Source organism: Seriola aureovittata, chromosome 7, assembly GCF_021018895.1.
Source record: "Seriola aureovittata isolate HTS-2021-v1 ecotype China chromosome 7, ASM2101889v1, whole genome shotgun sequence".
In the NCBI taxonomy this organism is placed as follows: Eukaryota; Metazoa; Chordata; class Actinopteri; order Carangiformes; family Carangidae; genus Seriola; species Seriola aureovittata.
Genome location: NC_079370.1, coordinates 4,016,449 through 4,043,188, shown reverse-complemented (window position 1 = coordinate 4,043,188; position 26,740 = coordinate 4,016,449). Strand labels below are relative to the sequence as shown.

At 39.9% G+C, this 26,740-nt stretch overlaps 3 protein-coding genes across 3 annotated transcripts in view; 2 read left to right on the top strand and 1 right to left on the bottom strand.

Moving 5' to 3' along the window:
* Nucleotides 1-287: 287 nt before the first annotated feature.
* LOC130172060 (uncharacterized) lies at nucleotides 288-3,053 on the top strand. Its single transcript, XM_056380478.1, has 5 exons — nucleotides 288-392; nucleotides 898-984; nucleotides 1,382-1,514; nucleotides 2,103-2,338; nucleotides 2,818-3,053. Exons 1-5 carry the CDS (start codon nucleotides 288-290, stop codon nucleotides 2,959-2,961), a joined length of 705 nt encoding a protein of 234 aa, XP_056236453.1. The 3' UTR covers nucleotides 2,962-3,053.
* A 985-nt stretch (nucleotides 3,054-4,038) lies between these two features.
* On the bottom strand, nucleotides 4,039-8,334 carry dctn3 (dynactin 3 (p22)). The gene is made up of 7 exons (XM_056381819.1): nucleotides 8,172-8,334; nucleotides 6,848-6,932; nucleotides 6,554-6,640; nucleotides 6,275-6,358; nucleotides 5,596-5,654; nucleotides 5,370-5,429; nucleotides 4,039-5,098 (listed from the first exon to the last, which is right to left on the bottom strand). The coding sequence occupies exons 1-7, from the start codon at nucleotides 8,271-8,273 to the stop codon at nucleotides 5,012-5,014; spliced, it is 564 nt and encodes a 187-aa protein (XP_056237794.1). The 5' UTR covers nucleotides 8,274-8,334; the 3' UTR covers nucleotides 4,039-5,011.
* A 256-nt stretch (nucleotides 8,335-8,590) lies between these two features.
* atg5 (ATG5 autophagy related 5 homolog (S. cerevisiae)) overlaps nucleotides 8,591-26,740 on the top strand; it is a 33,479-nt gene continuing 15,329 nt past the window's right edge. Inside the window, exons 1-7 of the mRNA XM_056381221.1 lie at nucleotides 8,591-8,654; nucleotides 9,077-9,261; nucleotides 11,082-11,209; nucleotides 12,747-12,825; nucleotides 13,360-13,522; nucleotides 16,586-16,680; nucleotides 26,474-26,591. Of these exons, the coding sequence (XP_056237196.1) occupies nucleotides 9,154-9,261; nucleotides 11,082-11,209; nucleotides 12,747-12,825; nucleotides 13,360-13,522; nucleotides 16,586-16,680; nucleotides 26,474-26,591 (691 nt within the window). The 5' untranslated portion in view covers nucleotides 8,591-8,654; nucleotides 9,077-9,153. The remainder of the gene's footprint in view (nucleotides 8,655-9,076; nucleotides 9,262-11,081; nucleotides 11,210-12,746; nucleotides 12,826-13,359; nucleotides 13,523-16,585; nucleotides 16,681-26,473; nucleotides 26,592-26,740) is intronic.

Here is a 26,740-nt window from a genome sequence, read left to right as displayed (position 1 = left end):
TGTCTTTTGTTGTGGTGTCATTTCAGTTTCATTTTTTCAGGTTGCCCTCTGCTTTCCTCTTGAGTTTTTTGCTGTTGAAAATTTTGCTCTTAGGCGCTGGCTTATGAGATGAAAATGGTGACCAGTAAACTACTACATTAACTGGGAGCTCCCAGCAGTGAATACGAGGAATTGCATAAATGGGAATATAAAAAAACGTGTGCTTCGTCAAACATAAGTTGATAAGTGTTATCTCCCAACTGTAGGTTGGAACATTCATATGAGCCTGGGGAACAGCCGTGGTAAATATGGGCTGGACAAAGACACATTATTATCAGATGTGTTGCTCTGAATTGTATATAAGGAGATGCCTTCCTCTGTCCCAACAGGCTTCAATCTTCTCACTGAAGAAGGTAAGACCTCCAACATGACTTGTTTGTCTTGTCTTGTTCTTGACTTTTTAAACGCCTGTACTACTGTATGTGGCAGGTGAGGGAATAAACCTAAGCCTGAATTCTAACCATGAGTGTGAACTGTCAGGATTGTACAAGAAAAATCATGCTTTTATATTCTTATGTTATTATTATATTATTATGAAGCCAGAGAATGTCCTCAGTCATGTCAATACAAGCTGAGCAGCTAAAATGCACCAGTAAACTTTTGTGTGTGTGTTATCGTTGGGGTGCAGAGGATCTCAATTGTTGTACTTACCATCTGCTTCACTCATTGGTCGGTCATGATTTATACTTCCTGTCCTTTCCTTGTTGCTGCTTTTTACTTTCTGTCCTTCCTCTGTCTCATTGCTTGGACCCTGGTATGACAAATTCCCCCAGTAGGTACAAATTCAAAGGGGATCATCTAAGCTGATGTGGTTTACATAATTATTTTTTTCATGTTTTTCTCTGTCCATCATGTCAGTTCTCCAGTGTTGCTAAAATGAGGAAGCTGATCTTGGCCGGAGTGATCCTTCAGATCACGATCATATTAACAGGGATTAATGGGCAAGTAAGTTTCTTTCATGTATTTATAGTTTATTCTACAGCTCCTACAACCTCTGCTAACAACATCAATTTATACTAACCCAGTTATACCACATTACTATTTAATAATTTAAGATGATATCTGATCATTTTTGTATTTTAAGACTTGCTTTTGTTAGAAATGCAACCAAAGATTATAAAAGTATATATAATATCAATCTGTAACACTCTATACATTTAGTAGCCCTAAAATTAAAACTGTAAAGAATACTTTTGTAAATTGATTATATAGTTATAACTGTTAAGTCACAAATTAAGTAAAAAAGCTGTTCCCCCATCACCATCAAGTCATTTGATAGTTGTGTGGTTCTGTTTTGTAATTAATGTTAAGTTGGTAAAATTTATCTCTGATTTCTTCACAGTACGAGTTTGGGGATATAATTTCATTTAAAAGGGGATGTAGCTGCATACCACTCTACAAACACTTTGCTGTTTATGTGGATAATGTGAACATAGAAGGCAAACTGCCTGGTCAGGACATTTTTCATTGCACAGGTACGTGTATCTAAACTGACAATGGAACGATACTGTATTTATTTGTATGTATGAGTTTTTGATCCTTTTCTTTGTCATATATGATATTTACTTTCCTATATGATAGTAAATATCATATTCACTATCATATATGACAAAGACGAGCATCAAAAACTCATACCATTGAAATCAGAGAAGATTTTTCTTGAAAAAAAAACTAAAAGAATTATTCAAATACCAAGATAATTGCTGACAAATTTTCTGTCCATTAAGTGTAAGTGTAAAAATACACATTCCAATAAATCCCAAACGGCCTAATTTTCATGATGACTGATATTCATGTACTTATGCGAGTCGGACTGTGGGCTAGCTGCTGAATATGATGGCAAACAAGGATTTCCTAAAATGCAGAAATGTCCTTCATGAACATATTAATGTTTTTGTCAATTTTTGCTTATGACCTTTTCATATGGGGATTATCAAGTGACAGTAGGATGAGAGGAACTTTTTTCAGTGGATGCTTCTAAAATTATTTATTCCTTCCAGCAAGTTTCTTACTAAGTTTTTCTACAGTGTTTCTAAAAGTTTTTTTTCTCACCATCACTGTAGGTCCAACAAAGTCTAAGAGCAACTGTGGGTTTGATGTCCTCGGAAATAAGATTGGCACAAAAGAGAATTACTTAGATGACTTTTTCACAACAGAACTAAATGAAAACGGTTTTCATGGCAGAATAATTTCACGCATCACTGAAAAAAGGAATAACTGTCGACCGTATAATCTCTTTAGTAATAACTGTGAACACCTTGCTACCTATGTGCGCTATGGAGCAAGATTTTCACAGCAGGTACGTGGCACATTCATCACTTTGTCTGCGACTGTCTGGTCTACTTATGTTCTGGTATACATAGAATATGAAAAACAGATGTCTTCAAAAATAAATATTACATTTCATATATTGTTTCTAGTAAGTAGACTGATTGGTCTGCTTTTACTTCTATTATGAGTGTTATTAAACTGTTGTAACATTATTATTTGGACAACAGTGTAGTTAAAAAAAATATATTACCAGCCTCATATATTTATGTGATACCCTCACATTTTTTATTCTTTTGTTTTCCCCATATTTTTATCAGTACAAATGAATAAAATTAAAAATCAATAATGCAAAAAAGTCATCTTTTTGATGTATTTCTATGTGTGGAGCTAAGTAAGTTGCTAAGTTAAGCACAATACCTTATTTACAAAAACCCACAAACAATGTAAGTTTTTCTGTTTTCTCCCAGTTGTCCATATTTAACTGCATCTAATTTGTTTTGTTCTCAGCCGGGGACGATTGCTTCCTTGTTCTGCAAGCGTAATCTTGGTAGTTGTGAGAAATACAAAAAGCTGTTGAAAGAAATGGAAGAGGATGCACAACGTCAAATAGACTGCGAAAAGTGTCCAGACAATGCTGCAGCTGCTGGTTAAGAAATGCCAACCAAGCCTGACAACCTGTGTTGCTCTCTTGTTCTGTGCTTTCTTCAAATCACAGTCTTTTAAAATAAAATACTGAGCAAGAACTGACTGTCCCCTGTTGTCCCTGATAGTTTTGGAGTGCTATATATACACAGAACACTCACCGCACACCTAAAGTAGGAACACATGGACACAACCTGCCTTGTGAGTCCAGGTTGGTGGTCATTTCCAACATCTTGTGGAATCCATGACATGAAGAACTGAGGCTGTTCTGAGAGCAAAGGGAACTTTGCAGTATGAGGCTTGGGCTGGTATTTTATAGTATTGAATACGGCGACATTTCCCGCCATATGCATTATTTTTCCCCAATAATATCATATATCGCAATATTTGGACTGGACTGCATGTGTGTGCTGAACTTATGGTTATGAAAACTTTGCTACCTGGATTTATGCAAAAGCAGGAAAGAAGAACACTGCAAGCTAGTAAATATGCATTTTAGTGAGGAGATTTTACGGGTCATCTTTAAAACTCATCAGCTGACCACCAGAAACAGCACGTGTCACTAAATCAACTGGGACTGACACTTCAAAGGTTGTGTATAAAGACATTCATGCCACTAGATTTCCAAAACTGGATGTCACACCAAAACAAATACTTCACTGGCCACACTTCCAGCCTCCCTTCGGCCAGCAGGAGGGACTGCCATGAACTAACACGCGCTCATGGTCAGGCTGGCTACGAATACAAAGAACAGAGAATGTTTTAAATCTAGTATATATAACCTTTAAGGATTTTAACTTCAAGTAAATCTACATACACATTAAGCAACATTTGTAATATTCCTTTGTCTCTGAACAAAACGTACTCACTCTTCAGGCACTTTCCAGTGTGACTTCCAGTGAGTAGTGAGGGAGCATTTGGAGGCTCGTTGTTTTGCTCAGGGGCACTTTGTGGCTGTAGAAACAGCACCTACAACCTGCTGGATACTAGTATGCCACCCTGCATTAACAAACATGGAGATTCCTGAATTTATCTGTGGTTTCAAACGGTTTATAGATACATAACAGACAACACACACTGAAATGGTCCAAGAAACTAGTAATAATGTTTATTGTATGAACCGCAGTCATGCTATATGTCACATCTGACACTTATTACTTGCTCTGGTAAGAATAATGAAGCTGCTTTATGTTTCTGCAACTCCTCTTGTTGGGAGGCATCCAGAGGGAAAAAACAAAAGCCTTGAAGAGGATGTGGGTGTGCGTGTGAATGAGTGAAGGGCAGGACAACTCTTGTGACCGGCTTGCAGTAGAGAAGTAGAGGTGGAATGCATTACAAGTGAAGTCAATATTAAAGCATAAAAACAATTGTCCATCACTATTGTCTGAAAATAAATAACAGCAGCATCTCTGAGCTGTCTGAGCCACACGTCACGTGATGGGAGCGAGCAAGTTCCTTCATGTGACTCAAGACTCGTATAAGACCGAGTTCCTGTACATTTTAGATTTCCACCACTCTTTACATTCCAGGTTTACTGTATGAATAGGTTTGTATGAGCGGTGCAGGATTACTGATAACATTAGTCCACAACTACAACAGACACCGAATCACATACAAACAGAAGAGCTGGTAGGTCAGTTTACCTGGTAGATCCACACATGTGCAGGTACTTTTAATAAAGGAATTGTTATTTGTATGAACATCCTTTTTCAACAATGCATAAAAATCATTTTTACGTTACATTTAAATTTATACTGAACTCCTAGATTTTTCCATTTGAAACAACTGTTTTAAGTGAGATCATTTGCCTGGGAGAGATAATTTTCTAAAACCAACAATATCATGGGATGAGGCAGTTACGGTACCAAGGTTGCATCGACAAACTGATAAGCAGTTAAAAACAAATCAGTGAAATGTTGGATTCCTTTAGTCTCATTTTGTTCTGACACATTGGGGAAGAACAAGCTACATATGGAACACTCGTCAGGTGTGAAGCTCCCACCACAGTGTAGTCTTCTTCACTGTCACCATCCTCATCAGAAGTGTGTGTTGACAGTAACTACTCCACAGGCCGGATGCCCTTGGCCTCCTCCATCTTCCTCAGGGTCTCGTCCCACTGGGTGAACTGCTTGGACAGCAGGAACATCTGCCAATCAGATTTCAAGGGTCAGTGGGTGGAGCTTTCTCAGTTCATCTTATAAAGAGGTCAGTGTCTAAATTAGGATTATAGGATCCAAAATTTCAGCTGTTTAATAGTTTAGTTTCAGAACAGAGAAGAGCCAGACTGGTTCACAGCGGCCTCTTATATCCCCAAAAAGAGTATAAACAATAAATTTGTAATGACATGAAATCCAGTATTCCAATAGTTCTTTAACAGTTTGTGTATTATATTTTGACTTGTGGTAATAGAAGTGTACCATTTTGTTGTATTCTTCAAAAAGCTTCTTGACTTCAAGGGACTGAATCTCGGTTTGGTCCTGTAAATAAACACGGAAAACAAAAGATGAAAAAGAGAGAGAGAGAGAGAGAGAGAGAGAGAGAGAGAGAGAGAGAGAGAGAGAGAGAGAGAGAGAGAGAGAGAGAGAGAGAGAGAGAGAGAGAGAGAGAGGCAGACGGAGAGAGGGCGAGGAAGAAGGAGGTTACCTGCTCTTTGATGTGGATCTGTGACAGCCGCTGCAATTTGGTAGCATGTTCTGGTACGTCTGTGAACAACAGAAACACATGAGTACTGTAGTGTTTCCCCTCTATTCATCCAGCAGCAACATAACAACACTGTGTAACATCACTGAATAAAAAGGCTGGGAAATTACATTCATTTTCTCACTAAAGCGTGATACAATATTGCCATGATGTTTAGATCTGAGAGTTTAACCACCGCTGAACACTGCCATATGCACCAGATGCAGAACAGGGACTGGATGGAAATCGCATCCATAGAACTGGTAATAACAGCATCACAGTTGTTTAATAGATAAAAAGTATTAGTAGTTGCTGATGAATAACATTCACTAATCATTAACATTCAATTCCTAAGATAAACTGAGTTAAATTTGCTCAACAAAATTTCATTCAGAAGAGCTCAATCCTCTTTTAGTGCTTACCTTTTGCAAATTTCATACTTTTACATAAATAAACCTTTTAGCTTTTAGGGATCTCAAGCTTTCCAACTAGGAAAGGAACCTGTCACTGAATAATAAATCTGTTACTTTATTAGACACCTGAGTGAATAAGCTCCTCTCTGACTTTGCTGTGAGGGGTAAAATCACGGAGCAGATTTCCCTCTGTCCTTGATTTGCATGGTGCCCTGCCAGGTGAAACTCACCTCTGATGTAGGTGCTGTCCAACAGCGGCTGCAGGCCGTTGACCTGCTCCAGCAAAACAGCCTGGGAGAACAGAAAGTCCTCCTCTGTGCGCACAAACACACAACAGCATAATCAGATGTGAATGTTGTTAGGTCTTCGACAAAACTGCTGTTAACTTATATATTAAACAATATGCCAACACTGACAAATTTAGATGCATTAAACATGAACTACTATTTAGCCCCATATACAATAAATCCACTATAAAAGTTAACAAGAACAATCCTCCTGCTTCTTACCAGCGAGGATGAACTCCAGCTTCATAGCATCAGGTACAGTGATGTGGTCGGTGAACTGGGGGTCCAGGTACTTCAGAAGGTCCTCAACTGCACCACAGCAACAATAAACACAATCAAAGACTCACCAAACACGTTCTTAAATCTGACTACAGAAAACTTTTCTCATGTCCTTACAAAAGACGTGAATAACTGTATCATTTTGAAGTAAGAGTAACTTGATTAAATAATATATATAGTCACAGCAGGCCTGTAATCAAGGTTGACTGGGCAGATGCAATACAACATGTGACTCACTCTTCTTGTGCAGGATCTTTACTCGTTCTCTCTTGTTGGCCATGTTGGTCAGACCTGCCTGGATCCTGGCCAAAGGCTCTGCACACTGCAGGACAGAGGACAAGGATTTGATTTAACATCAGTGAATACCAAGGATACTGAAAGGTGTCTGAGTAGCCTTTTTTGTGCAATATATGCTATTATGCCTAACATAGTACAAAAACACAAGTTCAAGAGGGAGAGGAACTACAGTTTGTAGTAACACCATTTGAACTTTCCCCTTTGATTTACAGCCTGTTATCCCCTTGTGAATGCTCAAAGGAACATGGGAATTTGCTGTATGCAGGATAAACATGGCAAACATTTGCTTATGTATACTTGCACAACTGTATTTTTGGTCTCATTCTGAGTACAACTGGATTGAAAATTTTTTTTGTTTGGAAAAAAAAAACCATTCATGCTTGTCATTTAAACTTCAACCAGCTTGCAGAAACATAAAAACACTACATAAGTAGGACATTGTGGCACAAACTCTCCATTCCCGGGAATACAAATACCACACAGCAAATCCACTTCAATGATCCTTTGTAAGCTAAAAGTGTTTCTCATCATATGACACTCTGATGAGACGCCCCACTCAGTGGTTTAGGAGGACCACAAAATATTCTTAGCTAATCCGCTACAGAATATGCAAATTGACTATTATTAAAGCAGAGTTGCAGGTTGATGAATGTTTTTTTCCCAAAATTCCCGGAAACAAGTGAATTTAGTTCATTTCAATGAGATGTAAAACTTGATTGAGATGTTAAAAAAATCATAGTAAACATCATCTTTATGTTCAGTAGAGACTATGCCATCCACCGCATTTTTCAGTTATTCACTTATTCGTTCTGCTTGTAATATATCTCAAGTATGTAAAAACAAGTTTCCAAAACCCTCTTTAATTTTTAACTTGATTTCTAACTTACTGACTTCATGAATATTCGGCAGCAACATCAAACATAAATAAATGAGCTAAAACATTTGGATTTCAGCATTATTGATTACTGGGAGGCTAAAAAACACAATGACACCGCTTGTTATAACTGACATCTGCTGTAAATAGCTGATCTAGCGACTGTTTAGCTGGCAAATATCATGTTTCAGTTTTTAATCGTCTTACAGTTGTCACAGTTTCTACTAAATTATATCGAGTAGTCGCCTTAGAGCTAATGTGCATAACATAAAAAGGGCGTTCACTTATTCCCAGTGACAGAGCTATCGTTAGCTCTGCTAGGCTAGCAGCTAGCTAGTTTCTTTATAAGCGCCCTCCCTCTCGTCAAAAATTAGCATTATTCTGGCGAACCTTGACGGGTTTTCCACTTTTGTTTCTTCTCTCGCCGTATATACGACTCTCCAGCGCCTGAAGACGCATTTCCAGGTTATCCGTCTCCAGTTTCTGCTCCATTCTTGACTCTGCTAATGAAAACAACAGAAGCTAAACAGTCTCCTCATTGACGTAAATCTACAAGAGGCGGCGTCGCGTATGATGACGCGTCAGCAATCGGTTTAGAAATACGCTTATTTTTGTGAAAAAAAAATATTATATTATATTATTATATACATTATAGACATATGTTTTTAAACTAAATTTTGTCATTGATAAATACGTGTCAATAATTTTTTCCAAAATTGCTGGTTTAAACATGTTTCTCGTGCCGTCGCTAGGGGTCGCTGTTTTGCGGTGGACGGGATTTTCTGCTGTTTTTCCGGTGACAGCCGGGGAATGACAGCATCGACAGTCACGGCCCTTCTTCCATCCAAGCTGACTGCAAAACATCGACAGAAAGTAAGGTTTTCCTCCCATATCACCATCTCTTCCTCGCACACAGACAGTTACCGTTTGTGGACAATAATGATCATACACAGGAAGCAAGGGCAGTTGTTTATTGTCAACAGTTCTTTGCTATGTTTCCACTAGCCAAGTTAGCTTACCTAGCCCTCAAGCTAGCTCAGGTTTTGCTTTACAGCTGCGTAGTTTGACCGGCTTGGAGTTAGTTTTAAAATCGAGCAGGTGAGTCACTACCTTCTACTGGACTATAACTTAGTAATAACTCCCCTAATTAATTGATAGGCATAGCTAGCTTACCTAAGATGAATTACTTCAAGGGGGTACTAGTTTATGTTGCACTGCCTACTTCATTGTGTTCTTGTGTGGCTGAAAGTTTCCTTAATGCTTGCCTGTTTGCTCTGCTGTGTTGTTAACAACAGGAGGGTGTCTGCCTTTGGACTTCGGGGTCTGTGTTTGGGGAATTTGTTATTTATGTGCCACTGGGAGCAGAAGAAGCATGGCAGATGACAAGGACGTGTTGAGAGACGTGTGGTTCGGCCGGATCCCCACCTGTTTCACTTTGAACCAGGATGAGGTTACTGAGAGAGAGGCCGAGCCCTACTATGTAAGTGCAGTTGCTCTCTGACTTCACATGACCTCAAAACCTGAAGCCAGACCAAGGCTAATAGACTAACCTCCGGGCTCCGTGCTGTATCTTATATTCTTCATCAGCAGGGTGTATACAGCTGAAAACTTACTCCTACTGAGAAAGTATAATAGGTAAATAGTTGGTCTTTATTTTCTCTGAGGGAGACTTGTTTTTACAGTCATAACACATTCCCTAACAGATGTCCACACAGCTACATACATATATACAATACATGAAATAATACACTTGCATGTATCACAGATCACACTTATATGTATGAATTCAGGCATAAAAAATGTTCACATCTATACAACCATGTAAACAAGGCACTTTGTGTGTTTAGGGCTAAAACCACAGAAAGGACAAAAAGCGAGCTCTTCTGCATTTTGTTGTGATCAATGTCATTTGCTATCCTGAATTCTAGGCATGTGATGGCTCTGATTTTCATGTCTGAGAGATTGGGTGTATGGAGGCAATATGCATGATGCTGTTAAATTTGTTTTTGTTGGAGATGGTTTACATGGTAAAGAAGGAGTGGTTGACTTATTAAACAATAACAGGATGTGGGGGGCCACAGATAGTGCTCTGAGTTTGTCTATGACTTTGGTGGGATTGTTTGTGAGTAATAAATCATACATAATAGAAATGTTCTTAATGATGTTCATTCATTTGTCACATTACTGCTTTCTGTCTACACCTTTTGTCAAGTCTGGTAGCTGCTCATTTTGATTAGAGGCTGGAAGAGAAAGGGGCTTTTCACCCATGAAATGTTGTTAGCTCTTGGTTACAACCCATACCCATAACCCCCTTGTGCTTAAAATCTGAAAACATGCTTTTGAATTTATACTCAATATAAAGAAGAAGTGTAGTCTCAAGTAAGGTTTATTCTAGTGCATTAAGAAGCACGCTCTGGTGGTTACACTGTAGCTTGTGTGCACTTTGAAAATGTAAAATATATGTTAGGGGCAAGGTAAATACCATGTGGAGACTGAAAGAAAGTTTGATTGGTCAGCTTGTGTTTTTTATGGTGATGGAGACAACACAAAAGCAGTTGAAGAAAGGCTCACTAATCTGCTCATTTTCAACAAAAACATTTGACAAAGCCAACTCCACAAACTCTCTCAACCACAAAAATGTAAACACAATTCATCTGTTAGTGATTGCACAGCAGTAGTCTCTCTTTGTGTGGCGAGACAATGCAAACCTTATCCATCACTGATCCGTATCGTTAGGTGAATCATGACAATGAACTTTAAATTCTTCTACACTGGCGTCACCTATAATGTCAAGTATAATCCCACCTCTAATGATTAGATGTAGTGTTTTCATTCAGATTAAGTGCCTAATGAGAACAGGGTATGTACTGTAAATAACTTGCATGCCTCAGAGCCAATCTGCTGGTTTCACCTTGAAAGGATAGATGCATCAGTTGACCAAGGTCCTGGCCTAGTACCTGTAATTGTTCTCATTTTAATGCGCTGTCATCTAGCCTGATGTTGAGGCGACCAATAACCGTGAATCCTGCACAGATTCTGGATAAACGATATGATATGTTTCACATATTAGGGGCCTTTTCTCCCCTTGTTGTTCTTGCTTCGTCTTCCAGATCTGTGGATTTAGATCTGCACACAAAAAGAAGCGCACAGACACAGCCTTGAAAGTACATTCTGCTTATTTGTTAAGGTCATAAACGTTGCACACAGTCTAAATTTAGTCCCAAACGCCAGTGCAGCACACAGTAACAGCCTGTAATGCTTTATAATGCGTCTCTTCCTCTCTCCTCCTGGCTCTCCCAGCTGCTGTTACCCAGGGTGAGCTACCTGACTCTGGTTACAGACAAGGTGAAAAAACACTTCCTCAAAGTGATGAAGGCCGAGGACGTGGAGGAGATGTGGTTCGAGTATGAAGGAACTCCACTTAAGTGGTGAGAAAACGATCATTGGATGAGCTGATTTTTTTAGATTCTGTCCGGGGAAACGAGGTTGAGTATGTGTGAGTGCACTGTGCATTGGTACACTGGTGGATTTTTAGATTTAATATCTTGTATCCCTGATCACACCATTTTGTGTTTATATGCCAAATACATGTTAAAATATGTATTTTTCTCCTCTTATCAGGAATATACATTTTTATTTTCCTGATAGCTCCTGAGAGAAATTTTCTCCAAAAGAATTCTTTTAGCTTTACCCAGCTGATCCCTCCTTCCTTTTAAAAACTGGCAGTAGATTACAACTAGAACTATCACCGGGAGGCAGGGTTGGTGTTGTGTGTTGTATTTGTGTAAAAATAAATGCCCGCTCCATTTCCCCAAACTGATTTGTTTCCCGGGACTTTGACTAATCTCTTCCTTGTTTGTGTACCTCATTGTACTGCTTCATGTAAACATCCACTTTCTCCAACAAATGCCTTTCACAGTCAGAACTATGAGAGTGTGTTTACACCACCCGCAACTCGAGAGAGAAGTTACTATGAGTCAATTCATTCACAGCCAACAGAGAAGCCTCAGCCGGCAGATGCAGGCACAAAGTTCAGCCACAAGGTGTCAGTATCGCAACAGACAATAAAGAGCCAACTTTACAATGGCATCAAAGTCGCAGTAATTCCACTAAAACTAAAACAGTAGAGAAATTGATCAAATGTCAGTGTTGGTGTTTATTTCTTTGTAATCATGTGAAAATATCAAAATGGTTGCCAACTTCAGACTCTCAAATGTGATGTTCTGCAAGGAAAAAAAAAAAAAAAGGGAATTTCAAATTCATTGTAAATGATAAAGTGTGAGTTTTTTGTGACATTATTTAAATTACAGATTTAATACAGTTTGGCTTGTTGCCCTCATGAGAACTAGAATCAATCAGAGACGTTGCTCTTGTCATTAGTGTGTGTGATTGACCGTTAGAACGCCTTGAAAAATACACTCTTCTGATTTGAGGCTCTGATTGAGAAAAGCATCTAACCTCAACTGGCTGAAACATTGTGGATCCACCCCTTTATAAACACAGGAAGTGATAAATAGAAACGTTGGAGTGAAACGTAAACTGTTTCCTGAAGTTCACACACTGCAACCAGAGAAAGCTGAACTCAACAACACGAGAAGAAAATGAAAAACTGACACCAGTTCTGTTTGCTGCCACTCAGAATCACATTATAGGTTACAGTTGAAATGATCAATCACTTTAAGACCTTTTATTCAACCAGCCTAAAATACAGTCTGTTAGAATAAAATGATAATGTTTTTACACTTATTAATAAGTTTAACATTTTCCCACAGTTTTTGGAACTTTTAATGAACTTTTAATTCAGAGGTCACATGCTGTTGTCAGTCTGCAGCTGCTCAGTTTAAAGATTTTCTAGTCAGTAATGGGAGTAACACTAGTTTCCTGGTGATGGAAATATTAACCCACTGGGAACAGCAGCTATTTACACTAGTAACATTATTTCCTTTTTGCGTTTCATGGTTGCAGGCACTATCCAATCGGAGTTCTTTTTGACCTCCATGCCTCTAACACTGTCTTACCCTGGAGCATCACTGTGCACTTTAAGGTAAGAGCCAGTCAGTGTGTGTGTGTGTTTATATTTTATCCTTAAATTCTGTGCATGTTTTGTGTTGCTTTATTCTAAATACAAGAAAGCCGCAGTTGTGAATATTTTTATATAAACAATGAAACAAATGATGCATGTAATTTAAAATGGGTGGAACCCTTGTAGAGCCTTTTAGCCTCTTAGAGTTCATTGATGTGCTTTTAATGGCACGTTCACTGTGTTTCATTCTCAGCATTAACACAGTTTCCTGCAGCAGCTGTTTTGAGCAAACAAGCTCCGATGAGTCCACTGCACCGTACCTGCAGAGCACCAAACAGCAGACAGCCAAATTTTAGCAACTATCTGGCGAAGGAAGTGGAACATTTAGCAGCTAAACAGCCACAAAGTTTTCATGTGTAACCAGGAATTTGTTTGATAATACGTTTGCCAGCTTGTTGTTGAGTTCTTCTTCCCCTTAGAGGTAAAAATAAGTAAATAAATAGATAAGTAAATAATGCAGCTTTAAATAAAATCTCGGTCCTGTGAATGTGTCAGAGTTTTCCAGATAGTGACCTGCTCCACTGCCCGTCCAACTCTGTGATCGAGGCTCACTTCATGTCCAGCATCAAGGAGGCTGACGCCCTCAAGCACAAGAGCCAAGTCGTTAACGACATGCAGAAGAAAGACCACAAGCAGCTGTGGATGGGCCTGCAGAACGGTGAGACGCACACACGACCACAAACACCCACAAACACACAAACACACACACACACACACACACACACACACACACACACACACACACAAACACACACACCCACGAATGCACAAATCTCTTTTTCAATTCAAAGAAAACAGACGACAAGCACCTGTTGGAGGAAGTGACACAATCATACAGTCGCACGTTCTCATTAAGAATCAGATTTACACATGTTATCTCACTGCTTGTAGACCTACATGCAGATTGACACATACTTACGCACACGCACGCACACACACGCACACACACACACACCCACGAATGCACAAATCTCTTTGTAGTGTGATAGCGGTCTTTGAAGCCACCACTTCCACCACCTCTCCCACCTACACACCCACAAGGCAGGTTGATTTCCTGAGGGCCGTTGGTTTTGATTGTGGTGTTTTGTGTGAAGTTAGTGCGCTGGGGCTGATGCATTGTGGGAGAAGTCACTGGGGCCGATGGGATGGATTCCTAAGTCTGGGGGTTAGTGTGGAACTTGTGCTCGTCTTTGAAAAGCAAAACCCAACACACGGCATGAGATTCCTGAGATCACTGCAGGTCGAGTTGATCAAACGAGGCGACAACACTTAGCCCACCAGTCATGTAGCCTCCCCTCTGGGGCAGTCAGGTCACCTTGTCTTAAGTATCAGCCCTACTTCTTCTGAATTAGTAATTATTAGCAGGCAATAACTTTCTTCTGTACCCGAATTTCCATTATATTCCCTGAAAAATGCTAAAATATGTATAATTTTGAATATGTCAGTATGAAATTATGTTAAAAATATGTATGCAACTAATGTTTGTTTTATGCTATCAATTACTCTGTTCATCACCTTTTCAGTTTATCAGTGGTTTAGATAGATAGATAGATAGATAGATAGATAGATAGATAGATAGATAGATAGATAGATAGATAGATAGATAGATAGATTGACTCACAGTCGAAAACTCAATATATTTGATCAAAATTGATATAAAATGGAAAAAAAACAGCTGGAACCTGCAAATATTTGATAGTTTTGCTTGCTTTAACAACTTAATGAGTATTTAATTTTCCCTGAAGTTGGGTTTAGCATATATCTCTCAATATATTGTCAGACACCGAAACCATTGAGATGCTAATGAACAGATACTGTTCATTAGTGCTAGGTAATGAGTTTGTCAGAGTGAACCTGCTCCTGCTTGATCATATCAGCAGTGTTTATGACTTCACTTCTTCAGATATAAATCCTCAGATAATGTACATAGTACAGTACTATAATGTGCTGCTGAGTCTCAAATAAAGACGGAAAACAATATTTGTGCTATTAATATCTTAAAAACAAATTATTATGTTAATAACATAAATATTTCTCAATAAAGTTGACAGGAAAGTAAATTGATTATATCTTCTAAACTGTTGTGAGGCTTCAAATGTGAAACAAATGGAGAACAGCAGTGGCAGCACATTGTGCAAATTATTAATGCATTAAAGAAACACAACAATAAAACGCAATCATACCAACAATGGCCATTTTATGGGTATTATTGGCCTTTGTTTGCGTGTTGCTTTATTGTCATTCAAATGTTAAAACTGTGCACTGTGCATGTGGCACTGAGGATGTTTTGAACAGGTTTACAGAAAAACCTGCAAAACTTGAGCTGCTTATCTCTCCTCCACTTTCCCATGAAAGTAATAGAAACAGAAAGAGAGGTGTTGTATTTTAACACAAGAAAGAAAGATAAAAAATCTTTCATTTAGCATACTGTTTTTATAAAAGTGCAGGGTCTGGTTGGTGCCGTTTTTCGCTGAAACCGCATGTATCTACATTAAAACAGAAACAGAAGACACTTGACACTGAACTAATCCATATAGAAGGAGCTGGCCTTACCGGCCACACATGAAAGTGAGAGATGAAACCTCATCTGAACCAAAACTTTCACATCCAAAAGAGACCAGAAACAGAGAAACAGAGAAACAGAGATGGTTCAAACTTTCCTCCGGGAGAGAGAAAACAGAACATTTTCAGAAGCTTCGTGTGAAAGCGAGATGCAAAGGGGAGGTGGAGGGTTTGAAACCAGCACATGCAGGGTGGAATCACCGTCCTTCAACCAGAAGGTTCAAGGTTGAAGCTGCAGTTGTTAGTAAGGATCTGGACTGCTAAAACTGCTGCTCACACATGCCGTCTTTTAAAGGTGTGTAACTCATTCACACGTTTGCACATGTTAACTTCACTCTGTCATGGTGCAATATTATGAAATGTGGATATGAGACGCCCGAGTTTGCCTCTGTAGCTTTATTGTTCTCAGTCCACACACCAGGGTGCTGCAGTGTGAATCAGAGCTGAGTGTCCTGTGGAATTTTTTGATACAATTGGCAATATGATACCCAGGTTTCAATAGTGATAACACACAAGCTTATTCAGTTACTTTGAGAAATATAACCATATTTTTACAACTTCCTTTTTTTCTATAAACATAAAAAAAGCATTAAAAGAATTCTCTAAAAGTGGAAATTTAAATTTAAATGATGAATCAAAGAATAAGAAAACAAGACTGCAAATATGTTTTGTACTCGGCAGTTTTCGATACTCAGCAACTGTGGACATTCATCAGTCCGTATGAAAAAAGGTTTGAGGTTTGAAACCCAGCCCCACTGTAACCAGGTCTGCTGCCTGCAGACCGAGTCCTCTAGCGCAGGTAGTTAGTCAGTAAAATAAAGACAATATAATGAGGATCACTGCATTGAAAAGAAAGTAAAAGCCTCACATCAGATAAGCTCAATATTGCTCATCACTCGTTGCTAATCTTCTACTTCTGTTGAGTATATGGAGAATCCAGATCCTGCAGGTGACTGTATAGAAATGCAGCTGTGTCGAGGCAGTCAGATGGTTGAGCCTTAACTGTTACAGGAACATAATTGGCTCAAGAGTGATATTGTTTTGGTATTAATGTCCTTCATTGGATGTGTGGTGGAGAAAGATGATGAAAGTTTTATTAAATCAACACGTCTTGGGATGTTTTATCATTTTTGACCTGTGTGTATTTGTGTTGTCGCAGATAAGTTTGACCAGTTCTGGGCCATGAACAGGAAGCTGATGGAATATCCCACTGAGGAGGGAGGCTTCAGATATATCCCCTTCAGGATATACCAGGTAACACAACTTTACACAACTATATTTTTCCCCTTTCAAAACGGCCTCATAATGTCACTTTTAGTCTGAGCAGTTGATTTTGAGTTTTGAGAGTAGAGCCGAAGTCATCCCAGTAGATGGAGCCAGAAGGCCGTGTGAAAACCCTCCATGTTGCCCTGGTGTTGCTTTAACAGGGAAATCACCTCCAACCAGACACTGTGATAAATTAGTTGACTCCACAACCATGATTCGGTGTCTCATGCTCTTACAAAAAAAAAAAAAAAAAATCCAGGTAATCATTTCTGTTCAGCTTATGACCCACAGTGGGTAAATCCTGCCTCCTCTTGGCACACACACACACACATACGCACACACACCTGCAGACAGCTTAAGTATCCATTACAACACCACCTCCACACCTGTCGGCATTTCATAATGTGCAACTGAAAAGTCTATGACATTCTCTTGACCTGTTGATCACTCAAAAAAAACAATAATACTCTCTTGTTTTATCTATGTTTGTAATCCAAAAAAACAACCAGCGGTGCATTCATGTCTGACATAACACCCGTATTCAAACAACATGAGTAAGTGTCTGAGAGCCAGTTCTTTTTCCTTTTTTTCCTCAAGTAATGTATATGTGTCTCACAGTGACAGCCATATATTAACCTAGCTTAATAACCACTCAAACCTGTTTCTCCGGTGCCATTCTTTTCATTTTTGCCTCATGTTTTAAAGATTAAGATAAAACATTACCTATGTATATTTGCATGTGAATGTCTCTAAATCAAGGGCCTGCTTTGCCTGAGTGCTTTTTAAAATATTTTTGGGGAGAGGTTATTCATGTTTTCCTGTACATGTGATGTCCGTGACTCTACCCATATTGTGTTCACTTCCACTGAACCAAGAGTCGGTGGGCGAGCCTCAGGGTTCATTTTGAGATCAGGAGACGTAGCCAGACAAGTGGCCTCACGTCGGGTGTTTCCACCAATCCTGTCGCAGATTTTATCCTGACTCAGGTGAAAATTCCCTTTGCAGCATAGAAAAAGAAATAATCGAGGATGAATAAGCGGCTGATGCCTGCCTGGAAAACATTAGCACACCACAAGCCAGACAGTGGGGGGAGATGTACCATGCTTTGAGTCAAGTGTTTTGTGGGGTTACAACGCAGATCAGGAAAGGCTGGAAAAGTGGGGAGAACTAATTTGACAACTGGCATGGTTCAGGGATTGCACAGAATGACTGAGGAAATTCATTCAATATAAAACTTGGCATTGTAATGGAATAATCTGAAGCAACAGTGTAATTAAATGTAATTTAAAATCCCTTCTAATCTTACTGGACACTGAAGAGTCTAGTCTAATCCAGTTAAGGAAATAAAGATTTGGAAAACATCTGGATCTTTGCAATAAAAAACATGTTGACAGTCTGCTTTGAGTCTAGTGGTTGAATGTGCATGCATTTAGCCTTGATCTCAAATCACAGCAAACAGAAAGGCCCCCTCGCTGTCACTGAGTCCTGTAAAGGAATTAAACTTTAGGGCCTGTCAAGTCATGTTAGGAAATATAATGTCAAGAAAACCGAACAGCGAACAGAACAGAAAATAGATCTGGCTTCAAGTGACTGCGAGGAGCGTGATGTTGTGAAACAGAAAGATTTGTAGATGTTCAGAACAGAACAGGACTTCAGCGTAATTGAACTTTCCTACCGAGCATATCTTTCCATAATCATACGTGCTGTGTCTGCTGGTAATTTCCCACTGTGATGATTTATTATTGAATGTGTAAAGTTTTTAATGAGACCTGCTGGTCTCCACATATGGCTGCATTTACATTTTGCACAACAGCGAGGGCGGAGGAGCAGCTGTCCGTCACTGTCGACACCGGCTTTTGCATGAAATTCAAAAAGCTCATAAATGCTTTTGTTTTTACTTTCACATCTTCAGCATGTAAATAAACCATTTTACACTTCAACAAAAGCATTCTTGTGTTTAGTAATAAAACATAACCCTTTAAAGTGGCGGACTGAAACACGCAGTCCAACCAGCACGAGCCGCCCTCTCAGACATGCACTTGTTGCAGCTGTAAAACCGTGTAAGTGCTGGCGGGTAGAAAGAAACCCAGTGTGTTCTAGTTTTGAGTGTTTTTCATGGCTGAATTGAAAGTTTCCATGGTCATTTATGAGCTGGAGTTGGTTTCATGACAATTGAAGCATCAAAGCCTGTTACAACCCCACTGTGCGATTTCCAAACACATAAGAGAGAGAGAGAAAAAGCATAGTTCTTGAAAAGTCTGGATTGTTTTGGGGATGGGGTGGTTTTCATCTTACAAACTGCTAAATATTTACAGCCAAAAAAGGCCTGGAAAGTCTGGAGGAGAGTTGAAACTCAATCTGCTCATTATGATCTTAAAAATACCTGTAATGGTAGTTTTCTGTGGCACTTTGTAACTGCTTTCACCGTCCAAAAGTGCCTTATAAGGGTTCACAGGAGTTTAGGATTTTGCACAAATGTTTGCAAAAAAACCTTTAAACATGTATGACTCAACGTTTTTGTGCTTAGGTGGATACAGAGTATTTTTAGCCTTGGCATCAGTGAAAAGATTATTCTGATTCATTTTGTTCTTGGGTCTTATTTTTGAAGCTTTTCCCATTGTGGGGTTTTGCCTGTTTGTTTACCACCTGTCTGATCGTTTCGCTGGTTGTGGTTCTTGTTTTTTTTGAGACGTCACGGCACACTCAGCCTTTAACTTAGTGGCTGCAGTCTTAATATTACTCATAGGAATGATGGCCAAAACCAAGAAAAATGCACCCAGGTTGTAGTAAACGGGACTTAACCTTAACCTCAAAGATCTACACTTCACATGAAAATACAAAAACAAGCAGAAAAACTAAAATCGAGCTTCTGTGAAGATGTTCAGGTTGTGCAGAGTTTGTGTTGTTGCTAAGAAGAAAATCCAGTGTTTTGTTGAACAGAGTTGTTGTGACAAGACCCAACACGATACGACAAAACCCAGCGAGGACGCTCTGTGAGGAGGAAGAAAAGAAAGCAGACTGTGTAGAAGCGGTGCAGAAACCCTGAGAAGAACAAAGCCGTTTGAAACTAAGAAGTCACTGTGGATGATTTAACAGGAGACGGCTAATACAGAGGAAAAGATCCCCCCTCCCACACAAACACATAACACACACGCTCAGAGTCCTTCAAAGCCAGATTGTGGTCTTTAGTGTAAATAACATGTGCTGTGTTTGATGCAGACAGAATTAATGACAACACTCAGTCCAAATAACAGAGGGCTCATTTCCGTCTGGCCTGCGCTCCTTATGGAGACGAAGACACCTCATGGGCATGGACGACACGTTTGACTGTGTGTGTGTGTGTGTGTGTGTGTGTGTGTGTGTGTGTGTGTGTGTGTGTGTGTGTGTGTGTGTGTGTGTGTGTGTCTGTGTGTGTGTGTGTGTGTGTGTGTGTGTGTGTGTGTGTGTGTGTGTGTGTGTGTGTGTGTGTCTGCCTTATATCCTGAAGTTTAAAAATGGTTTGACCTCCTTTCTTGACATGCCATTTATCTTAGATATTTTTTTTATCCTAGGAACCTCAAATTGACAACTTTATTTTTATTTTATATATAATATCTGTGAAGTTTTTCATATCATAGTGTACTTCCCCTTACATGTGCTCCTGTGTATGCGTTTGCATCTGCACACATACATCTTTCTGTGCAAGCTCCTGTCGCCCGTTGCCCGTTTCATGAATTCATATCTGCCTTTGTCACTTCAGTTGCTTCCTCTTGAGCCCTTTGTTTGTGTGTTATTATGTGTGTTTTCCACCATTGGCTCCGGCCAGCGGTGGTTGGCTCGTTTGGCTGCCGGTGCATCACGCCGCCGCTGCAGCGGTGTCGTCGCTCTGTGAGAGCCTGAGGGAGCTGACCGTCTTGCTGCGCGGAAAGTGAAAATTACTATCCTTCCTTTTAAATCGCTTACGCTGTCGCTCTACAGGTACACCTATCTGTTCCCGCTCTGTGACTCAGTGCCTACTCACAAACCCCCTATGTAAGGGCAGGCAGTCCGCCCTCCACCCACCTCTGTGTTGTGGTGCTGTGGAAGCGGCCTGTTTAGAAGAATGTAGGTTTATTGCCTCCCAGATACCTTGTAATGGCCGACTGAGATGAGGGGGAGGTGGTGACTACACAGACAATTACAAAACATGGGAATGCTGGAAACAGTTGTGCGTAATCATGCCATGGGTAACAGGTGATGTGCTTGTTGTGCTCGGGGAGAATGTGTTGCCACATTTACAGTAATACTCTCTAGTAGAAATATGACTGTTGGTTAAAGTCACTACTTTGCCAAGAAGCTAACAGGCTAATGAGCTTTAGGCTTTTACTGTAATTGTTAGCAAACGTAGACGGTACAGCTGTACATAATAATGCAGAGTGAGATAGAGGTTTAATCTGATGATTAATTCCATGTCTGTGGTTTGCTTGGGTGTTGCGTGATAAATAAACTCCCCCGAGGTACAAAAAATTTAAATACTTTCTATCTTAACTCCAGTAGTATCTAGTCATGCAGGTAGTTTGCCTCAGAGGTTGACATCTCTACCCATACGTACTGGAGATGAATGGAATTTGGTTTATGGGGCTCACAGCCTATAACCAAAATGATGAGTCAGTGTCCTCATTACCTTGATGATATGCAGAATACCCCGTCAACAAATTTCATAGAAACTACAGTTTTTCCTATCCACTGTCGCCGAGTGCTGCCCATTGTGGGAACCGTTGTGTTTCTCTCTCTCTAATATTCTAAGGTCTTGACCTTACTCTGTCAAGTGCCTTGAGATAATGTAGGCTGATGATTTGGCACTATGCAAATAGAAATAAAATAAAAATCTTTTGGTAGAAAGTAGTACTGAATGTTGAGGTGGAGGCAGAAATCTCAAAACCTGGGCAGATAAAACTGAATAATGTAGATATGTTAATAAGAAAATCAGAAAACCACTAAACATCTGCAATGCATTGAAAGCAAACTGTTTCCACTGAACATCCTGATTAAGTTGACGGTGCCAAAAACCCAAATTAGTGAGGATTCTGGTTTTAGGGAGACTGGACAAATGAAGTAACAAGCGACGGTTCTGTTTAATAAGTTTTAAAAGAAAAGGTGAATTAAGCAAATCCCCGTGCTAACCCATCGTGGCGGAGATATTCTGATCAGCACTGAGATATGGAGATGAATGGTGAAGCACCACAGGTCAACCTAGCATCGCACTGAATAGCGATGAATAATTTAGAATTCAATTCGTCGTCCCTTGATGGAGTTTCTCCTCCACAGGTGTGCATTTCAAGCTCTGAGAGAATGAGGACCGTTAAAAATGAGGTTGGAATTTTAATTTACGAATGGATGGTCTCAGAGTTCAGTGGAAATGCTTTCTCTGACCCCTCTCGATTCGCGGAAACTCCCGTTGATTGACAGTGCTGTATCCCTCCGTCCATTGTTTTACCATCAATTAGGCGGATTGAATCCCCTCCATCAATTAGCCGACGTCTTGAATTCCGCTGCTCTTTTCACTCAGCGAGAGCGAGCCATCTCTTTTCACCTGAATCCTAATGACACCTCGCTCTCTTTGTGTCGCCATGTGCTGCTGTGCCAGCTAAGGTGTCACGCCACCTGAAAAGAAAAGTGTCTTCATCCAAGCAGTATCACCCTTCTCTCCCCAAAGGATCAATAGCCCCTTCTTTGTATGGTGACCGGCTCAATTATTCATTGCTCGCTATTTAAAAATGCAAAAAAGTAGCTGTCACTTAGCGCACTCTCTCTGCTCTGGCTCTCGCCGGTGATCCCGCACGAAACGCCGTGCTTCCTGTCAGTGACTCAGTGTTTCTGTGTAACCTGAGCGCTGGCTTCGCGCCTCCACTGCCACCTTCCTCTTGCTTCTTCACGCCTGGCTCTGTGGTGTGTAGTTACCGCTCAGCTACTCGATCCCTGCCCTCGCCGGTTTCCTTTTCACAGCCTCATGATTAGGCGCTATTGTGTGTCAGACTCTCCGCTTGACACCAGGTTGGGTATCTACTTGCGCCATATCTCCCTCCGATGCCACAGTTTCTGGCATTGTTTTATGCTGGGTAGGGCATTACTTGTCCTCGGAGTTTGAATCCCACTGAGCTCATTAATACTGATCACTGTAGATCACGAGCGTTGGGCCGATAATTCAGGCCTGTCTTTGTTTGGCTCTTAGTGGAATCGAATTGTAATGATATAATTAAATCAATTGATGATTTATTTGCAAAAAGAAAAACAACAAAATTCAGTTGTCAACTTATGTAATTGTAATTAAGAATAACAATGGAACAGAGTTTTTATTGTTTTCTATTAATCAATTTGATAATTTTATGTTTTTGTGTTTTAACAATTTTGCAATATACACCCATATTTGAAAAATAATGTTATTAGGGCTACAACTAATGATTATTTCACTATTGATTAATGTAATGGTGATTATTTGAGTAATTTCTTGGCCTAAAGAATGTCAGAAAATAAGAACAGATGCTTTTTGAGCCTTTGAATTTCCAGTGTTTCTGAACAAGAGATAAAAAACCCATATGGATTCAGTTTATAATGATATGAAAAAGAAAAATGTTGCAAATCCTGAAATGTTTTTGTTTTTTTTGCGAAATGATCAAGTATCGCAATTTAGAATTTTTTTTAATTAATTGTTTCAAAACCAGATGTTATTAATATTGTGATATTGATTTCAGCCATATCATCCAGCCCTAATCATGGCCCAATGAAAATAAATGATCCTGGTTTTCACTCCAGTCAAACACCGGTATTCCATTTTCAGTCAAAGAAACACAACTAATGAGTCAAATTAGTTGATGAAATGTGCAAGATCTTGAGACACTATGGCACTAAGCTGAGATCTGCTGAAGTAAGCTGCTTGATTAACCAGATAGCGTACTTAAATCCCCACCTGACGGCAACCGCTGGACGATGTCCAGTGCCTGGCGCCTTCTCTCCTGCCCTGAGGACACGGGTCACTCGGTAACTAGAACCACTGAATTTTTAATTCGGCTCTGAAGTGATAGTGAGACTTTTGACATTTACAAAGAACGTACCTGCTGACAAACCACAATCAGATCCAGGAAACTGGATTTACAGGAGGTTACAGCACAACATAAAGCATGTCAAAAAGATAAATCCAAGTGGGTATTTCTTGCACGTTACATATTGTGTAATGATTACTTACTTACAGGAGTGGAAGCCCTGACCCTAATATTCTGGAGTCAACTGTCAGATGGAGCTTTACACCCTGCCTACACAGAAGGTGTAGGGTGACACCAGTCTGTTCATAATGCAAGACCCTCTGTCCTCAGACCCTTGAGTCAAAGTCCATTACCAGCTCTTGACATAGTTTACTAGATTTTTGTCTGGTGTCTGCTGGTAATTTCCTCTCACTCATGAGATGTTGCGGCTGCATCACAGAACAGTCATGAGGATGTTTGCTGTGTACGTCACATTTGTTTAGCTGTCCCATCATGACTTGCTCAGTTTAGATTGAAGGCATTTAGTGGTCGCCGTTACACAAAGTGGTTTGCATTGTGGTCAGCAGTAGGATAGGATGTTAGATCACTACCATGATACGCAGCTGATTGTGAGGAGGTTCCAGGTCAGGGCTACATCATTGCGACAGCCTAACTCTTGACTGTGGAAGGTGTGGGTAAAAAAAGAAATGAGTGGAAGAGCGGATATGATTCATCTCTGCGATTGCATTTTCCCAACAAGATCAAAGAGGTAGTGGAATTTGTCAGCCTTTCTTTTTTTTTTCCTTTTTTTCCCCGAAAGATGTATGTTGAGTTTCACAATGAAATGTAAAATGTTTTACTTACGGAACAGCATGGTGGCATAATAATCTGGGAAACCCTTGGGCAAGAAAAGCATCCACTTAGCTGAAGTGCCCTTGACTAAAACTCTTCAACATCCCTGTCTCCATGACCTCCAACCTCAGTGTGGAGCAGTGAAAGGGGAAAAGGGGGATTTCCTTCTCAGGGAACAATGTTATATTATGATATACTCCACTATTCGCTCCATCGGAGAACCTCCAGCAGAGCCTGAGGAGTTTTAAGTCTGTGTAGAAGCTGACTTTTTCTGCCAAGTACATACTCAAGTAGAAGTTAATGACTTCCAGACTGATTCTGACCAGGAAAACATGTCGGCGTCACTTGTAACATCTGTCGAAATGTTGTGAATTGCAAAATATCACATTCTGAGCAGTCGGGCTCATCAAAGCAGCTCAGGTCAGCACACTATTCATTCACAGGATTTGCGTGCGACTTAGTGTGGATTCTTTCCACTATCTTCATCCTGTGAACTCTGTTTACCACTTTGAAATTTCCCCTTATCTTACCGAACATGAAACCAGCCCATTTACAGGACATAAGGTTTGATTTTTCCAGCAATTCCATGAGCAAAATATTAAAATCCTGAATGGTATTTTCTATTACCTTAGATGGGAATTTCAGGGTGTTTTTGATTCACTTACTGATGTGAATTTTGAGTTTTCAGGACTCAACTTTGTTGTGTGGGATTAAAGTTTGGCAATGTGAAATCAGTTTGTAGCGCTGGACCCGCAGGTGGGTGTTTGAAAATACTCGGGCTGCTCTGTGTTATGAGGGTGATGGACGATTATCAGAGGAGAACTTCCTATCACTACTAACTGAGCTGTCCTCATCAGAAAAAACATAAGCGTTGCAAATTATGACTGTCCTCTCTCAGGAGTAAAAGAAGAAGTAGCTGGACTTTGCCCAGTTAGGGAGGAGGTTGGGTTGAATCGACAGGAGCACAAAAATGTCTGGCTTTCAAATCAGTCACCGCTTGAATGCGTCACGCCTCCTCTCAACGGTCTTTATGTCCTCGCACTGGTGTCAGCTGTGGCCGGAGGCATCATGTTTCTCAGCTTGTACGTTCGTCCCTCGTGAACACGACATTTCTTCAGATTTGGCAGGAACGTTCAATTGGACTTGAGGATGAGCTGACCAGATTTTGATAGGTCGAACGCCAAAGCCACTGTGATCTCAAGTCCCATTCTTGTGAATGTAATATATCAGGAATGCCTGAAGGGAATCTCGTTACATCTGGCAGGATGTAGGATGAACTGATAAAAATTAGGTTGTCAAAAGTTATGGTCACTGTTACCTCATCAAACATGTTTTAATTATAAAGATACAAATAAAAATACACTTAATCCCTTTTATTCAATTCCTTCAAAATCTTACCTACATATATTGTGAGTCTGGACAGACATGGGTGCAAACTGCAATTTGACTAGTTGGCGAAGGTGTAAAACGGTGAGGTGGTAACTCAACCAAAATCTCTCCCACAATCTTTCTCTTAGCTTAATAAAGTAGTTTTAGTTCCCTTAACTAAACTAAACTTTAATTATACGTGTATCTGAAATTGCTTAGATTTTTGTAAGGGTCGGATGTGTTTTGAAAGACACAGAAAATATCATCCTGAACTCTAATTCTGAACTTCATAAATGTTTTTTTTTTCCATCCTGTTTCTTTTGTTTTCTTCATCATAGAGCATTTTAGATTGACAGGTTGTAAACACGAACTGCTGTACACAGTTTGATGATTAAATCAGCTCTTTTTCAACTAACTTATAAGTTGGTCCATTTGATGGATACTTTACGTCTTTCAATCCTAATCGGCAATCATTAATTTGTTCTATTCAGTGCTCAAACTCTGCTTTACTACACGCTGGATGCTGAATGTTTGTATAAATGTTTGCTTTGCTTTTTAATTTGCCGTGCTCTAATTCATTACAGACGATGAGTGACAGGCCGTTCATCCAGAAACAGTTTCGCCCTGTTTCACCTGAAGGCAACGTACACACACTTGGCAGCTTGCTGAAAGAAATGTACCCGGCTGCCATACCGAGTGATGGTAAGTCTGCAGACACACACACACACACACACACACACACACACACACACACACACACACACACACACACACACACACACACTCTGTCTTCACTATTTTTTGATAGTGAACAACATTGACTGATCACAGGCAATAATAATATTATTAAT

Coding starts and splice junctions, on each gene's coding strand:
- dctn3 (XM_056381819.1), bottom strand. CDS start 8,273: ATGGAGCAGAAACTGGAGACGGATAACCTGGAAATGCGTCTTCAGGCG. Junction 6,933..8,171: donor AAAGTGGAAAACCCGTCAAG/GTTCGCCAGAAT, acceptor TCTGTCCTGCAG/TGTGCAGAGCCTTTGGCCAG. Junction 6,359..6,553: donor GCTGGAGTTCATCCTCGCTG/GTAAGAAGCAGG, acceptor TTGTGCGCACAG/AGGAGGACTTTCTGTTCTCC.
- LOC130172060 (XM_056380478.1), top strand. CDS start 288: ATGGGCTGGACAAAGACACATTATTATCAGATGTGTTGCTCTGAATTG. Junction 393..897: donor CAATCTTCTCACTGAAGAAG/GTAAGACCTCCA, acceptor CCATCATGTCAG/TTCTCCAGTGTTGCTAAAAT. Junction 1,515..2,102: donor GGACATTTTTCATTGCACAG/GTACGTGTATCT, acceptor CCATCACTGTAG/GTCCAACAAAGTCTAAGAGC.